Source organism: Neofelis nebulosa, chromosome 17, assembly GCF_028018385.1.
Source record: "Neofelis nebulosa isolate mNeoNeb1 chromosome 17, mNeoNeb1.pri, whole genome shotgun sequence".
NCBI lineage: Eukaryota > Metazoa > Chordata > Mammalia > Carnivora > Felidae > Neofelis > Neofelis nebulosa.
The window spans coordinates 18,405,608-18,421,235 of NC_080798.1; the positions used below are offsets into that span (position 1 = coordinate 18,405,608).

At 57.1% G+C, this 15,628-nt stretch overlaps 1 protein-coding gene and 1 long non-coding RNA gene across 10 annotated transcripts; one reads left to right on the top strand and one right to left on the bottom strand.

Moving 5' to 3' along the window:
- Nucleotides 1–14,912, top strand: DMKN (dermokine). 8 transcript variants are annotated; one of them, XM_058707019.1, is made up of 22 exons: nucleotides 15–659; nucleotides 917–1,132; nucleotides 1,257–1,316; nucleotides 1,611–1,661; nucleotides 1,843–1,980; nucleotides 2,662–2,718; nucleotides 3,085–3,150; nucleotides 3,383–3,433; nucleotides 4,981–5,028; nucleotides 5,681–5,734; nucleotides 6,689–6,733; nucleotides 6,880–6,927; nucleotides 7,131–7,178; nucleotides 9,631–9,687; nucleotides 9,982–10,029; nucleotides 11,922–11,969; nucleotides 12,086–12,127; nucleotides 12,467–12,535; nucleotides 13,968–13,991; nucleotides 14,100–14,147; nucleotides 14,436–14,472; nucleotides 14,581–14,912. In XM_058707019.1, the coding sequence occupies exons 1-20, from the start codon at nucleotides 282–284 to the stop codon at nucleotides 14,145–14,147; spliced, it is 1,596 nt and encodes a 531-aa protein (XP_058563002.1). In that variant the 5' UTR covers nucleotides 15–281; the 3' UTR covers nucleotides 14,436–14,472; nucleotides 14,581–14,912. The 8 variants fall into 8 exon arrangements, with proteins under 8 accessions (XP_058563007.1, XP_058563008.1, XP_058563004.1 ...); XM_058707021.1 differs by lacking the exon at nucleotides 14,436–14,472 and having other exon boundaries at nucleotides 13–659; nucleotides 14,709–14,912; XM_058707020.1 differs by lacking the exon at nucleotides 14,436–14,472 and having other exon boundaries at nucleotides 14–659.
- LOC131499181 (uncharacterized) lies at nucleotides 8,065–10,189 on the bottom strand. Of its 2 annotated transcripts, none has more exons than XR_009255757.1 (2): nucleotides 9,964–10,189; nucleotides 8,065–8,753 (listed from the first exon to the last, which is right to left on the bottom strand). It is a non-coding gene; the product is annotated as an uncharacterized LOC131499181 (long non-coding RNA). The 2 variants fall into 2 exon arrangements; XR_009255758.1 differs by having other exon boundaries at nucleotides 8,065–9,374.
- Nucleotides 14,913–15,628: the final 716 nt, after the last annotated feature.

The window sequence follows — 15,628 nt, forward strand, 5'->3', positions numbered from 1 at the left end:
CTATCGGTGGCTGGCCCTGAGTCACGAGGGAGGGACACAGGGCTGCCCAGCCCTGCCACCTTCTCCCAAGCTGCAGTATAAGGAGTAGAGGCAGGGAGGAGGACTCTGGGAAGGCAAGGGAGTCTGGGAAAGGAGGGAGAAGGCTGCACACCTAGAGGGAGGGAGAAGTCCGAAGGAAGAAGAGAACAGAGGAGACCACGCAGCAGGGAGGAGGAGACAGGGCAGAGAGAAATAAATTCGGGTGGGAAGAAGGCAGGAGGGAGAGAAGGAGCGAGGCGGAGATGAGGTTGCAGGGCTCCCTGGCCTGCCTCCTGCTGGCCCTGTGCCTGGGCAGCGGGGGGGCCGGCCCGTTGCCGAAAGAAGGGGAGGGTGCGGGAGCAGGTGTCGAGGAGGCCGTGGGACACGGGATGGGAGACGCCATTGGAAAGGGGGTGGGAGATGCCATCAGCCAAGGAGTCGAAGAGGCTGCTGGCAAAGGGACCGGAGAGGCCGCCGGCTCTGCAAGCAGGGGGGCCATGAGCCGTGGCATAGAGGAGGCAGCCCACGTCCTTGGGAACCCTGGGGGTGAGGCAGGCAGGCAGGCTGAGAACATCATTCGCCGCGGAGGAGATGCGGTTCACAGCTCCTGGCAGGGCGTGCCTGGCGGCAACGGTGCTTGGGTGAGTAGCGGGAAGCTGGGTGTGGAAATGGGAGGCCGTGGGCCCCCGGGCTGAGAGTCTTGGAGCGGGTTGGAAGGGTGACCCATGGGAAGGAAGGTCTCTTACTTGTGGCTGTCTGCGGTGGTTTCCCTCCACGTGATGCGGCCTTCCTCTGCCGCCTTGGGGTCTCCGTCCCCCTGCCTCGGCCTTTGTCCCGCCCTCTCCTGTCACCAGGCGGATGGTCACGCACACTAAGTGTGGGCGCGTTGCTCTTGCAGGGAACCCATGGCCAACCTCCCTCTGGAGGCCATGGCATCTTTGGCTCCCAGGGTGGCTTTGGAGGCCACAGCCAGGGCAACCCTGGAGGCCCGGGGACTCCTTGGGGCCAGGGATACCCCGGAGGTTCAGGTGGCAGCTTCGGAACCCACTCTCAGGGAGGCGCCTGGGGCCAAGGAGCCAACGGAGGATCTTTGAACTTGGGGCCCAACGCTCAGGTACGGTAACCACCCCAGCCCTGATGCTCGCCACCTCCCGCCCTTCGAGCCCACAGTCCCCACGCCTCCCTCATCTGTCGGTCAGTCCCCATCAGTCCCCCGCTCAGCCTGCCCCTCTCTGCAGGGGACCGTGGTCCAGCCCGGGTACGGCTCAGTGAGAGGCAGCAGCAACTCACACACAGAGGTGAGGGGACGGGTGTGGGCAAAGCAGAGGGTGTTCGGGTGCGTGGGACAGAAAGGAGGCGAATTGAAGAGGAAAGAAAGAAGGATTGGGGCGGGGTGGGGGGAGCGGACTGAGGGACAAGGCAGCTTGGACAGGGAAGAGACGGGCCGGGCCAGGTGACCAGGAGGAGGGGAGGGGAGTGGGACGGGGCGTGGGGGAGAAACACGTGGGGAAAGGGGCCAAGCCGCAGGAAGCGGGAGAGCCCTGCCGTGAGGGCAGGGGCTCTGACTGAGGTCTGGAAACTCTCCCCTGCAGTGCACCAACCCCCCGCCGTCCAGCTCAGGCGGAAGCTCTGGCAACTCCGGGGTAAGGGGACAGGCGACTGGGCGGCTGGGGGCATTTTGCACAGCGGACGATGGAGTCTCTGCTCCCCTGAGACCGTGCAGGGAATGTGCCCGAGCAAGAGGGGGAGGGCGAGGGGGAGGGGAGCAAATGATCCTGATGTTCTCGACCCTGGTTCTCACTCTGGTCTCTTCCTGCCCCTCAGGGAAGCGGTGGCAGCGGCGGTGGCAGCGGCGGTGGCAGCAACGGTGGCAGCAGCGGTGGCAGCAGCGGTGGCAGCAGTGGTGGCAGCGACGGTGGCAGCAGCGGCGGCAACGGTGGCAGCAATTATGGGCCCAGCTGGGTGAGTCCTGCTCCCCCTTGAAGGCAGAGGTGCAGCCCGGACCCCAGCGGTCCCTGCGGAGGAGACAGCCTCCAAGGTCTTCCCGAACGCTGGCGTCGCTGTGGCCCCGTCCTGGGCCCCTCGGCCCCTGCACCCCACCTTCCCGGCCCCAGCAGGCGGGGTTCCTTACACACACCCCCTAGGTCCCCACAAGGGGTGTCCTGCCTGCTGCCAGCTCACGGGGCTCCCGTGTCTTTCGCTCCACGCGGGTGGGGTGCTCTCCCTCCCGTCTCACCCACTGCTGTGCCAGTGTCCACTGGGCAGATCTGACAAGAGACGGGGGTGGCAGACGGAAGGAGAGGGGTGGACACGGGAAAACAGGACACCTGCTTGGGAAGCTCCCCGGGGAACAGGGGCAAGCCTGTCGCACACATGGAGAGAGGACATTTATGGAGCCGTGGTGTAGATGACACTGATACATACGGGACACGTGGGGCCCCCACAAAAGGGGTGAGGGGCCAGGAGGGGACCACGGGCTCAGCGTGGGCTCTCCCACGGAGGGGTCTGCCGTGGGGAGCACCATCGGCTTCCTTAGATATCTGGGAAAGGTGTCAGGCCACAAGAGGGAGGTGACTAGGACGAGCCAGGCCACGTAAACTGCTGTAATTTACTGCTCCTTGTACTACCTGCTTCCCCATCTAGGACCGTCCCTTAGAAAATTCTAGGAATTTTGATCAAAGCAGCTACTCAGGCTCCCAGGTAATTACGGATCTAGGGGTCCCTTCCCCTTTCCAGGTTCCAGGAGAGGGGGGGAGGAGGAGAGCCAGGAGGACAGACGGAGCCCCTGGGTGCCAGGGTCAAGGCTCTTCACTTCTGGCCTGTGGGGTGGGGGAGGGAAGAGGAGACAAGAGCTCGGAATCCCCAAACTGGCCCACATTTCCAAATACACTTGGCCACACGGACCTTTGTGCCCCGAATAACTTCCCTCGGTGACTGGCTAGCTAAAGATGGGAAGAGATGGAGGTTGGGGACAGGGGAGTAAAGAGAATCATAACACCCTGGAAACGATCTGGTTCTGGCTGAGTGCTTCGGAGACCCTGTATGGACTCTTGCTTTCCCTCGTAGGGACACAGTTCTGGCTCTTCCTCGGGTAGCGGTGGCGGCGGAAGCGGTGGTGGAAATAAACCCGAGGTGAGTGTCCGCTGCGTGCACACCTGCACAGATCTCCCTCCTTTCCCCGGATGGGAGGGAAAACAGGGGGTGCCGAGGCCCCTCGAATGACGGGAGAGTTGGGAGAGGGACGGCCAGAGCTGAGAGGGGGTGCGCTGCTGGGGGCGGGTGTGGGCTAGCCTTGGGGGTAATGGGGGCTGGGATTGGTTTCCAGGTGGCAACAGAGAGAAAGCCTTCTCTCTCTCTCTCTCAGTGTGACAACCCAGGGAATGAAGTCCGCGTGTCTGGAGGATCTGGGGGTCAGGTAAGAGCCAAACTTGGGACTGTGCCCACCCCTGCTCAGCCCCAACTCCGTCTGTGGGGAAGAAACCGAATCTCCAAAATAATAATGAATGGCAAATCCCCACGTGGCGTGCCTCACTTTATACCATGGATGGGGCGGTGAAAAATCACATAGAAACCAGTCCTTTTAGAAACGTCATCATTTCAAATGACCTACACCCACCTGGCCAACAAACAGAGTCCGTGACCTCTTTGACAGCGTTGGAAACTGTGTGTCGAAAGTGTGCGCTTCCCTCCTGGTTATTCTGGAAATCTGGGCTTTCTGTCAGCACCTGCAGCACTGACAAGAGGAAGTGTTACGCTAAGGTCCCCACCAATCACCTACGGTTCTTGAGGTTCTGAGTCAGCAGGCCTGGGGTGGGGCTGAGATTCTGGTTTCTATCAGGTTCTGGGCAAAGCAGATGGGGCTCGACTGTGGCTGGTGCGAGCGCAGCCGACCATCGGGGAGAAGGCTCCCAGAATAACAGGCTCTTCGGATATTAGAGATACTAACCTCGATGGGTAGACAGGTGTCAGAAAAGCTCCCAGCCTGTAATGCTGTCTCTAGTTTTTTTATGTAGCAAAGTCTTAAATATGTAGTTAAACATATCAGTCTTTTCTTCTATGGTTTCTGCTCTTAAGAACACAAAGGCTTTTATTTTCTTCTAGAACTACTTCTATAATTTCATTGTTTCTATTTAACTCTTTAATCCATCTGGACTTGACTTTGCTGTATACAATCTAATCCAGTTCCTCAGATCAGCTGGACTTCACAACCACACTTTGGATCAGAGCTGTGGTGCTCTCTTATGAGGGGAAAATCAGATAAAAACAGAAGGGAGGGAACCAGTGAGGTATAACTGTCCCCCTTACACCCCCCACCCCCCGAATACCAAACTGGTGTTCCCAGCTGTGTGCACTGAATTATTTCTACCACTGATGTAAAAATGCTGCTTGTAAATACCTTCATATTTTGGGAGAGCTTCTGCAGGGGTTGTACCTTTTTTTTTTTTTAAGTCTATTTATTTATTTTGAGGGAGAAAGTGTGAGTGGGGGAGGGGAGAGAGACGCAGAGCATAGGTGGGGGAAGGGCAGAGAGAGAGGGAGACACAGAATCTGAAGTGGGCTCCGGGCTCTGAGCTGTCAGCACAGGGCCCGATGAGGGGCTCGAACCCATGAACCATGAGATCATGGCCTGAACTGGAGTCGGATGCTTAACCGACTGAGCCACCCAGGCGCCTAGGGAGCTCTACTTGGTTAAACGGGCTCATCTGTGCTGGGCACTGCTTTCTTTATAGCACATGAATATCTACCAGTACAGGTCCTCCCTTGCTGCCTGTCTTTTCCAGTGTTTTCTCACCTATTCTTAGACACTTACTCTCCCAGATGAATTCCAGGATTATTTTGACATGTTCCAAAAGAGAATCCCATGAGCGTTTACAGAAGAATTGTATTAAATCGGCACCAACATTTGCAGGGATGGACCCAAGATCTAAAACAATGACCTGTGTTTCGTGTCTCATCCTTCAGGGCTTCCAAGGAGGACAGGGAGGGCCCGGCAGCTCTGGTGACATCAGGGTAAGGAGATGACAGGCCTTGAGAGTAGAGACTGGTGGCAGGAGAACGGGATGGTGATCACCTCTGCAGTAGTGATACCAACAGGGCAGATAGTCTCACGTCGCAGCCCAGTCTTGACCTTGGCCCTGGGAATTCATCTTAGTCCCGAGGAGTGGGGGTCTGGAGGCGCCTACCTCTCACTCAGGAGGAGACAAGCCAGGCTACTTCTGGGCCTCCTCGGCTCCCACTGACTCTCCAGCTAGTGTCACCCTTCTGACCAAAGCAAAACATCAGCCTAGCCTGGGCCCTGCAGTTTGAATCACTTTAGTCCAACGGTCTGGCTGGCTTCCACCTCAAAACCAGAGGATAATTCAGATGCTTTGATGGCAAGGACCCTTCCTGGTGGATTTTGGGCAGTTTGCAGACATGAACAGAAAGAGGTGGTTATGTCACCTGTAAGTATCTTAAGTGTGCAATGGCCCGGTCGACAAGAAGTTGAGGCAAGATTTTCCAGGGAAGATGGAGCTGCCTGGGGAGAAGAGCCTCTCTGGGGATCCCGGGAAATCTCCAGTCCCGATTCAGGAGACCCTTGCCCACATTCTGCTCTCCTGCCCTCTCGTCCCGCATCTTCCCTGCTTCCCCACCGACTCTTCTCCATTTTCTGTCTCCCCAGGAAATAAGCAAAGAAGGTAGTCACCTCGTTGGGGGCTCCCAAGGCAATTATCAGGTGAGCAGGGACAGCTTTCCGAGAAGGGACGGTGGGGGGTGGGGACAGAGTGCTAAGGGACCGGGAAAAGAAATAGAAGCATCGGTGTCTTCTCGCTTCTGCTCGGAGTCTGTGGCGGGTAACTGTCAGGAGACCAGATGGGGGTCTGGGATCCCTGTCTCCTCCATTCATTCATTCTCTCCTTCCTTTGAATGGCCGTCAGAGCCACGTTATCACTGTGAAGGGAAGGATAGCCGAAAGTAACAGAGGGGTCAAGGGGCTGTATTTGGGAACCATACTTAAGAAGGCAGTGTTGACAAGTGGAAAGGCAGTGAATTTTGAGGTAGTAGTTGGGGGTTCAAATGACAGCTGTATCACCTGTCATCTGTGCATCTTCAGACTGGTCAGTTGACCTCTCTGAGCCTGGGCCTCCTCTTGGGTCAAATGGGGCCAGCAAAGCGAGCAAACTTGCTCACCAACCCCCACCACCGCCTGAGTTACGGCAGAACTTTCTGCGACCACTAAGGTGGTTCAGAATCTGGACCCTGGAGGCCAACAAGGAGACAGATCCTGAGGCAAGCTGCCGACGGCTCTGACTTTAGTTTCCTTATCTGTATAGTGGAGACATCTCCACGCAGGAACGTGGCAGGTTAAGGCACCGTGCTAGGTGCCTCGTGGATCACACGTCACATACCAGCAGTGTTTTGGGGGCAGGCTATGCGGGGCTGGGGGTGGTGGTGGGCAGAGTCAGAGTATGAATATGATTCAAGGGACTGGGCAGGGTTATTCTAGGAAGTGGCAAATAGTCCGGAAGGGGGGCTTCCTAGCTGCTGTGTGAAAAAGAAAAGAAGGTGGCTTTACAGAGAGTACACAGAGCTTGAGCCAAGGCAGAGGTGGTGAGCCAGGAGCAGGTGGCCAGGTGGCACGCGTGACCGGAGGCACAGGCTTTGAAAATCAGTCCCCCTTCCTACCCAGTGGCAAGGGTCCGGTGGTGAAGCTGTCAGTGGGATCAATACCTTGGTGAGTGGAGGCATCACCCCACCTTGGGTCCGGACCGTGGTGTCAGGCAACCCACGGGTCCCCTCCTGAGCCCCAGAGCGCCTGCCCCTGCCTCTGGCTCACAAGCCGGCTTCCCACTCTCATCCCATTTCTCCCCGATGCCTTAGAACTCTCAGACATCTCCTGGGCTCTTCAACTTCGACACTTTCTGGAAGGTGAGTTCGGCCAGGTGGCTCTGCTCACTCTGTTGGCAAGGCAAACCCCTGTCCCTCTGCCCCGCAGGCTGAAGTCCTCTTTCCATAACCAAACGCCCTGTCAGTGGTGGACCTTGACCTCTCCTGCCCCGAGGCCCTGAGCCAATTGCATTATGACCCAATTTGCCATTTTCCTTTTTTTTTTTTTTTCTTTTCCTCTGCAGAATTTTAAATCCAAGCTGGGTTTCATTAACTGGGATGCCATAAACAAGGTAAGGGCTGGAAGGCTATGCCATTCCGATCCCCAGGGGAGAGGGGACTGGAGAAGAGCTGTGGGGACCTGGGGAGATGATGGTGGCCACTAAGGGAGTGTTTTGTCCAGTGCTTAAAAAGAGGGACAGGAATGACGAGGAAGGACAGAGGGGTGGGCTGGGAGTCGGGGATGAGGGAGTGCCTCTTTCGGGGCTCAAGCAGAGGGAAGCTTGAGCTTCTCTGAAGCTCAGTTTCCCCTTCGAGACCTGGAAGGTTAAGGGGAGCACGAAGAGGCCTAGTCCTCGGGAAACCGGAGAGGCCGCAGAGGCCGGATAGGCGGCGGACTGCACCTTAGTCTAGAGGACCGGGAGGGAGGACTGCCGGCTGAGAGAGGAGGGAGTGTGTCCCAGGTGCCTGCTAGGGGCCAGGCGTGCTGGGCTCCGAGCCCGTGTGATCTTAGGAGGCGCTTGGGGCCCTGAACCCCCTTCTGCTTCTTCCCTGCCCACGCCTTCCACGTTCAGGGGACCCCCTGGCAGGTTGATTTGACACCCGAATAGCAGAGGCAGAAAAACAACCCACACAAATACCAAAGGCAGAATTTGCAAATGACGGTCGAGCCGGTGTGCTTTGTTTGATCCACTCTTTTTTTTTTAAATTAAATGTTTATTTATTTCGAGAGAGAGAGAGAGAGAGAGAGAGAGAGAGAGAGCGCTCGCGTGCGCGCCCGTGAGAGCACGAGCGGGGCAAGAGCAGAGAGAGAGGGAGAGGGAGAATCCCAAGCAGGCTCCACACTCAGCATGGAGCCCAATGTGGGGCTGGATCTCACCAACCATGAGATCATGACCTGAGCCAAAATCAAGAGTTGGACGCTTAGCCGACTGAGCCACCCAGGTGCCCGGTGATCTATTCTTTTTTTTTTTTTTTTTTTTTTTAAAGCATTATGAACTAGTTGCCAAAGTTTAAAAACTGAGAGATTTTACAAAATGACTTGGAATTCCGGCTTCTGAAAAATGTGGCAACGCGGGGCCCCTCTTTCCTCGAGCTCCCAGAGACAAGAGCTGAGTGGCCACTGCTTCTTGTGTGTGTGGGGGGGGGGGGGGGGGGGGGGGTGGGAGGGGCTTGTTCTCCAGGAGCCACAGGCCCCCTGCCTGTCACAGTCTCCGAGTTCCTGACCTGTAACAACAGAAACAAGGCGAGGGCCCCTAACCTCTAAAACTGGCAGGGGAACCGAGGTGGCGGTGGCGGTAGGCAGGGAGGCGAGGACAGAGCCCCGCCCTCAGCAAGTCCAAGTCTGCCCCCTGGGGAATAAGGTGGGACAGTGAAAGATACAGGAGGCAGAAGGTCCCCGCGGCAGCGCGGTTCGGGTTTGGATGAACCGCAGGAGCAAATGGACTGTTTCTGTTTTATAGAGAAACAGCCCCCTCCCCCCCCAACCCCCAACCCCTATCACGGGGAACTTAGGCCCAGGGGCACATGCTCATACTTCCCCGGGGCCTGGAAGGCAGTCGACATTCTTACACATCTAGGGGGCCAGTAAAAGGAGAGCGCTCCCAGTTAGGCAGGGTCCATCTGGGGTGGCTTCCCCAGGAGCAGGTCTAGGAAGAAGGGCAGGACAGAGATGGGCAGAGAAGAGAACAGAGAGCCCATCTCCTTCACAAGGAGGGCCAGACTGACCAGTGACGACAAGGAGAACATACGTAACAGTTCTTGGCACGTATGAGGTTTTCAAGCCCAACTGGAATATCCAGATTTGACTGGATGACAGCCGTGGGCAAAAGGATCCCTGCGGATTTCAGCAGCGGAAGCCCGATCCACCCCTGACGTGGCCCACTACGGCCTGATTCCTATTCCTTGAGCTCCCTCTTAGAACTTATTTCTCTGCCCAGGACCAGAGGAGCTTTCATACCCCGTGACCTCCAGACAAGGAGCTACCAGATGGACGGGAGCCCCCCTCCCATCCCTTCCTAAAACATCGCTATCCCACCGTTAACCTCAACCCTTACCCTCGAAATAAACCTTAGCTGCCCCACACTCCTGGTCTCTGCTCCTTTCTTACGTCTCCACTGTTGTTCCCCAGGGTGCGGGAGGGGGGCGTCTGGAAGGATCAGAGCGCAGCTCTCAGCTTTGGGAAATGGGCTGGAGGCGGAAGGGAAGGTAAAAAGGCAGGAAGTTCTGGGGACAGGTCCTGGTCCTGAGGTCCTGAGTTCTGGCAGAGGCTGGGGGAACAGGGATAGTCAAGAGCATGCGGTATGCGCCTGGGGAGGGGAGCTGGTTAGTGGCGCCCAAGAGCTAGCCTTTCTCCCCTCTGCTTCCAAAAGCCATTTTCTGGTGTCCCTAAAGACACCCGGCTTCCCTCAAACCTTAGTCACGATGAAATTCTGAAGACCGAGCAGCGGTGGTAGCGGGAACAGGGGCCTAGGTGAGCAGGGGGCCGGGCTCCGTGCTAACCTGCACCCCGCCTTTCCTCTACAGGGCCAAGTCCCGTCCCCCAGCACGCGGGCCCTCCTCTACTTCAGCCGGCTCTGGGAGGTAGGAGACCTCTCACTTTTCAAAGAACTGGGGATCCTGGTCATCTGTCCCTGTCGCCACCTCCCTCCAGCTCTAGCCCGCTGTCACAAAAGTCACCCTCTTTTCACTTTTGAGATAGTAATCTCACCCAAATACCAGAAGCGCCAACACCCTCAAACTCCCCTGTGCTTATTTTCATCTAACCCCCGAACCACACCCAGGCTCCAAAACCCATTCCTGCACATCAGCCCCCAACTTCCCACCAAGCTGCAGCACTCCCGGCTGAGGCCCACTCACCTCTTCTCCTCCCTCCAGGATTTCAAACACAACACCCCTTTCCTGAACTGGAAAGCAATTATCGAGGTAAGGGTGGCAGAACCTTTGGGGTTGGGTGCTCAGCTCTGGGGACGCGGGATCTAGGCCCTGGGCAGTGACGTGTAGACTCGGTCCCCGTTGTTCACCCTCCCTGCTGACGGAGGGTGCCTCCCTCCCTTCCCACTCTCCTCCCTTTCTGCAACGCTGAGTGGGGGTGGGTTGGGAGGGAGAAGCTGTGAGTCACTGGAGGAGTAGGGTGGGCGGTCCTCCCGCCGATAAAAGCTGAGGCCCAGGGCTGGGGCCTCCACAGGCCCAGGAACATGAAGCCAGCCACTGTCTCTGCTCTGCTGCTTTTCCTGCTGGGTGTGGCCTGGCTCAGGGGGAGCCACAGCTGGGTGGGTACTGCAGGGTGAGCAGGTGGCGGGGACACGAGGTGGGGAAGAGGCAGGGGCCTGGAGCTGGGGTCGACTCTCTTCACTGGAAAGGGGGCTTTAGGGAGGAAAGCTGGAAGAAAACAGGGGGCACAGGGGGAGAAGGGCAGGTCATGGTCAAGAGCAAGCAGGTGCAGTGGGTCTGAATATCTGGGTTCTGGGAAGGATGGGCAGGACCTCTGGGTCCTGCAGGAGGCCATACCTTGATTCTGTGTGGCCGAGAGCCTTTGGGCACTGAGGCAAAGGTGCACTCACTCATGCATGTGGGCCAGGCAAGTGAGGCTGGGCAGACGGGGCCATGCGAGGGGGGAGGTCAAAGCCCTTCCGCTGTGTACAGCCATGCGCTCAGGGATGGCCAGTGTGCCATGCCATTTGATGGAAATCTGATTTTTGTTTTATTTCTTTTTTTTTTTTTAATTTTAGAGAGAGAGAGAGTGAGAGCAGGGCAGAGGAAGAGAGAGAGCACGAGCAGGGCAGAGGGGCAGAGGGAGAGAGAGAGAGAGAGAGAGAGAGAGAGAGAGAGAGAGAGAGAGTCTTAAGCAGGCTCCATGCTCAGCACAGAGCCCAACGAGGGGCTCAATCCCACGACCCTGGGATCATGACCTGAGCCACAATCAGGGGTCTGACACTCAACTGACTGAGCCACCCAGGCGTCCCGGAAATCTGATTGCTAGCTGTTCGCAATTAATTTAATTTAAAAATGCAGACCAAGCAAAAACTTTCTGGAGGCCTGTGGTCAAGCAGTTTGTGACCTCAATGTTGGGGCTAAGAGTGGGGCTAAAAATCAAGGGAGTCAGGTGAGAGGAGGAACATCCTAACCTTGTGTGGGGGCAGGTGAGAGTGGGGGGTCCAGGTGGAGAAGGGATGGTCGCAGAAACCGATCTCCTCTCCTCCCGCTGAGAATTCTCCTCTCGCCTTGACTGTGGAGGGGAGACGGCCGCGCACCTGTGCCTCACCTGGCTTCACGGGCTTCCTTGTGTTTCTCCCCTTTCTCTCTGGCCCAGAGCTAATCTAATCACCCCGCTTTGCCTCCATGTGCTGAGGGTAAGAGCCCGTCCTTCCAGGAAACCTGTGGGAACAGCGTTTGTGAACAGGGATTGCGGGGCCCAAGGAAGGAGCAGGGCTTGGTGTTGGCAGAACGTGGGCTGGGCTGAGGTGTGCGCCTGCCCCAAGGAAGCCTGTTGGGGCACCGCTCGCTTGCCATCAGTCCTGCTCATTCCCCGGCCAGTCTGCCTCAGCCCCAGCTGCACGGTGGGGGTGGTGTTGCCTCGCTCCCCCACACTCAGTGTGGAAACCTGTCCTGTATCTATCGGGGCCATCAGTTTCCTCCGGGCTCCCTGCCTTCTCTGTAGGTAGCGCTGATCACGGACCATGGACAGGGGTGCGGTGGGGTGGGCGGGGGTGGGTGCTCCGGCACGAGGGCCGAGCCTGGGCAGCAGGCTCGACTCTGGCAGGGCCGGAAGGACCGTGGACGAGGCCACCCTAACTGTGGCTCCCTCTCCCTTCCAGGGCGCCGATGCGTCATCGCTCCAGAAGAGGTCGGGCGGCGCCGGTCAGGTGAGTCCGCCCTTTTACCTGCCTTCGACGGCCCTTGGTCCCTCTCGGTCTTGTTCTCAGCGCTGGCCAATCTGAAACCCTCTCTCCTTCACACCCCCATTCTGTCGTTTTCTCAGTCGGGCACGGGATGGCAAGAGGTGGCGGCCGTAACTTCTAAGGTAAGACATCCGTCACTGGGCCGCCGGGTTCAGGCCTCACTTATTTCCTTGGTGTCCTGCCCTCATCTCCTAAGCGACACTTGAGGAGCTGGGAGAGGTACCGGGAAGGAGGAGGCAGGGCCATTCGGGAGACGACCGCAAAGTGAGGTGAGGCTGCGGGCTCTGGCTGGCCCGAGGAGATTCTATAGAAAAGAACGCATGACACAAGGAAGCAGGGGCTCGGGGACAGCTCTGGCCCAGGCAGGGAGGTGGGGTGTTTACTCCACAGCAAAATGCCCTCTCCCCTCTCCTGCCCCCCGCCCCCGCCCTCCTCCCCACTCTCTGGTTTTCTTTCCGCAGCACAACTATAACCAGCAGGCACACCCTACTCCTTCTGGTGGGCAGTACTCAGCCAAGATCCCTTCTAAGGTAAGGCTCCAAGTGCCCCGTTTCCTCACTGGGGTGGCTGCCAGGTTTAGCTGAGGCCGAATCCTGTTTGTTTTGAAAGTCTTGTCTGCGAGGAGACTCGGGCCCCCTGAGAGCACTTTGGAAGCGATGGGTGAGAAGAACACGGAATCTTCCACGGAACATTCGGTGTTCTTCACACGCACCCACTCGGAAAAGGTTACAAGGTAGCAGTGGCTGCATTGCAGGCGGAGGAGAAAACTGGGAATGAATATCCTCTCAAAGAGGGATATAAAAGTCACATGACACACAGGAAAAGGAGCAGCCTTTGCTTTTTTGTTTTTAACGTTTATTTATTTTTGAGAGAGAGATAGAGTGTGAGCGGGGGAGGGGCAGAAAGGGAGGGAGACACAGAGTCCGAAGCAGGCTCCGGGCTCTGAGCTGTCAGCACAGAGCCTGACGCCGGGCTCGAACCCACAGACCGTGAGATCATGACCTGAGCCAAAGTCGGATGCTTAATTGACTGAGCCTCCCAGGTGCCCCCCAGCAGCCTTTGCTTTTAGTGTCTGTTTCCTCCACCTCTTTGCTGATTTCGTGGAGGGTGGGGGGAGAGGAAGGCACACCAGCACTTGGGCGGCTTGGGGGCGGGGGGCTTGCCCAGAAACTTTTGGCTGGTGGGAAAATTAATGCTTCATTCCACAAAAGAAGTAATAGGAAACAAACAAACATACAAACAAACCCTGAGAAGGGGCCCCTGGGTGGCTCAGTCTGTTAAGCGTCTGACTTGGTTTGATCTCACAGTTTGTGATCATGATCTCACAGTTTGTGAGTTCAAGCCCCACCTCGGGCTCTGTGCTGACAGTGTGGAGCCTACTTGGGATTCTCTTACGCACTCTCTCTCTCTCTCTCAAAATAGATAAATAAACTTAAAAAAGTAACAAAAAACAACCCTGAGAATTGTGTTTCATTCAGTTACAAGGGAAGCCATCTTACAGACTCAGTAAATGAATGTGCTAAGTACTAATTAGGCTGGTGAAAAAAAACAGGCCCTATTCCCCTCCAACTCTCAGAATGAGGAAGCCCCTGCCCTCGCGGCCGGACTTTTACTGAGAGATCAGAAGTCACCTACTGACTGGAAGCAGGTGACAGAGCAGCCAGCGCTGCCCGTGGGTGCCCACTCGCCAATTTCTACCCGCCCAGCGACAGGGGGCACCCACCTTCCAGTCTGCCTGGCCAGCGTGTGCTCATCTTGGGTCAGACGTGCGCAGGCTGATGAGTCCGCTTTGAAAAAAAAGTCCGTGGGCTGAAGGTCCACAGTCAGACCCAAGGACCTTTGCCAAGATCTTGGTCTGAGCCCTCCCCTGCCCTGGGGTCCCTCCTGAGCCCTGAGGATGAGGCCGAGGACACGGAGGGCCCTGTGGCGCCCCCATCATCTCCTCTGATCTTCTCTTTACAGGGGGTAGCCACGCCTTCTTCCTCGGTGAGTACCAGGGCGGGGAAAACGTGGCTCTTGAGACAAAGGGTCTGAGGCCAGAGGGTGTGCAGGAGACAGGGTGACGTCCACTCAGATGTTCTCCTTGTCCCGCAGGCTTCCCGGGTGCAGCCTGGCCTGCTGCGGTGGGTGAAGTTCTGGTAGGTGAGTATCCGAGCGAGCCGCACAAGCCACGGTCACCCCGGGGGTGCACCGAGGTCCCGGCATCTGCTTTGTTTTGCGTGGAAGCTCCACGGGCACTGAGGAGGAGCCCCTCGTGTGGCCTGTGGAGGAAGACTCATAAGGAAACGGGAGCACCCTCTGAGTGCCGAGTGCGGGCCTGACAGGAGGAGAGGTTGAGGAAGGGTCGGGGGTGACAGGTGCGGAGGAAGTGAGTCGCCAGGGCGGAGGTGGTACGAGATGACCTGGGCAGAACCACAAAATCTGTTTCAGGGAGGAGCAAGAGCGAGGGGACCCGCAGGCGAGACAGGTGGGACGCCGCGAGATTTCGGGACCACCCAGACTGGATGAAGGGGACACCTGGTTTCAGCAGATTCCGGAGTAGCCACGGGCTACCGTTTGCTCTTTTCTTTTTTAGAAGATTATTTCCAGTCATGACTGAGGCCCCGAAAAACGTCAGTCTTCGAGGAGCCCGACCGGCCCCGTCCCTAGCTCTCCCCTCCCTGTGTCAGGCTTGGTCTAGGTGCCGACACCTGTTTTTTCCAGGTTGGGGACCAAGTCTGTCTGTCCCTTGTATCTTGCAACCGCACTGTGGGGTCTCCGTGACCAGCAACTTCATCAGATAAACCCGCCACTTTTCTTCACCTACTCCGTTTTGTGACCTGAAGTCGGTGTGACAGTTCTTCAGAAGAAGCTTCTTCTCCTCCTGAGTTTCTTTATGGAAATAAAACCCGAATCTTGCTTCCCTAAGATTTCTCACACTGTATTCTTTAATGTTGTGCTGGTGGCCGGGACCGGGGAGGATGGAAGTGATTTAGGGGTAGGTAACGTGGCTTCCCGCCGACAGTGGCATACCAAATGGGGGGGGGGGGGGTGGGGCTACTGACAAGCAGTAGCTAGCCGATACCACTGTGCCTCAGTTTCTCCATCTGTAAAAAATCATCTTTGCCCAGTCTGCGTCCGAATGCTGTGCCCCTGAAGGTGTGGAACTCACAGGTGTTTTGCTAGCCTGAAAAGGCAACACGGAAGCAATTCACATCAGGAGGTCGGGGTAAAGAGCTTTTCAAGAGAGGAGGCCAGTCCCAGAGGGTCAGGAAGGGGGCAAGAATAGGGGCCGGGGGCCTAGCAGAGCTTATGCCTTGTAAACACAAGGCCTTGTCTGCCTTGTAAACACACTGAGGTGTGGATGAGGTCGTGTGCTTAGGAAGTTGTGGGCAGGAGGCTCATACCCAGTGCTTTAGCTCTGTGTCTCTGGGAGGCAGAGGGGGTGGTGGAAACTTCTACTCCATTAACGTACCAAGGAAACAGGCAGAGGTCCTTGGTGCAGGCGGAGGCCAGGCTTATCACAAGCCTACGAGCTCTGCAGACACGGCCGGAGAGTCTGTACTCAGAGTCTCTGAGCCAAAGTCTCATCCAGGCTGTAGAATGTGCCCCAATTAGGGAGTCCCCACCAATCATCTCCCACA

Coding starts and splice junctions, on each gene's coding strand:
- DMKN (XM_058707021.1), top strand. CDS start 282: ATGAGGTTGCAGGGCTCCCTGGCCTGCCTCCTGCTGGCCCTGTGCCTG. Junction 6,734..6,879: donor TCAGTGGGATCAATACCTTG/GTGAGTGGAGGC, acceptor CCGATGCCTTAG/AACTCTCAGACATCTCCTGG. Junction 7,179..9,630: donor ACTGGGATGCCATAAACAAG/GTAAGGGCTGGA, acceptor TTTCCTCTACAG/GGCCAAGTCCCGTCCCCCAG.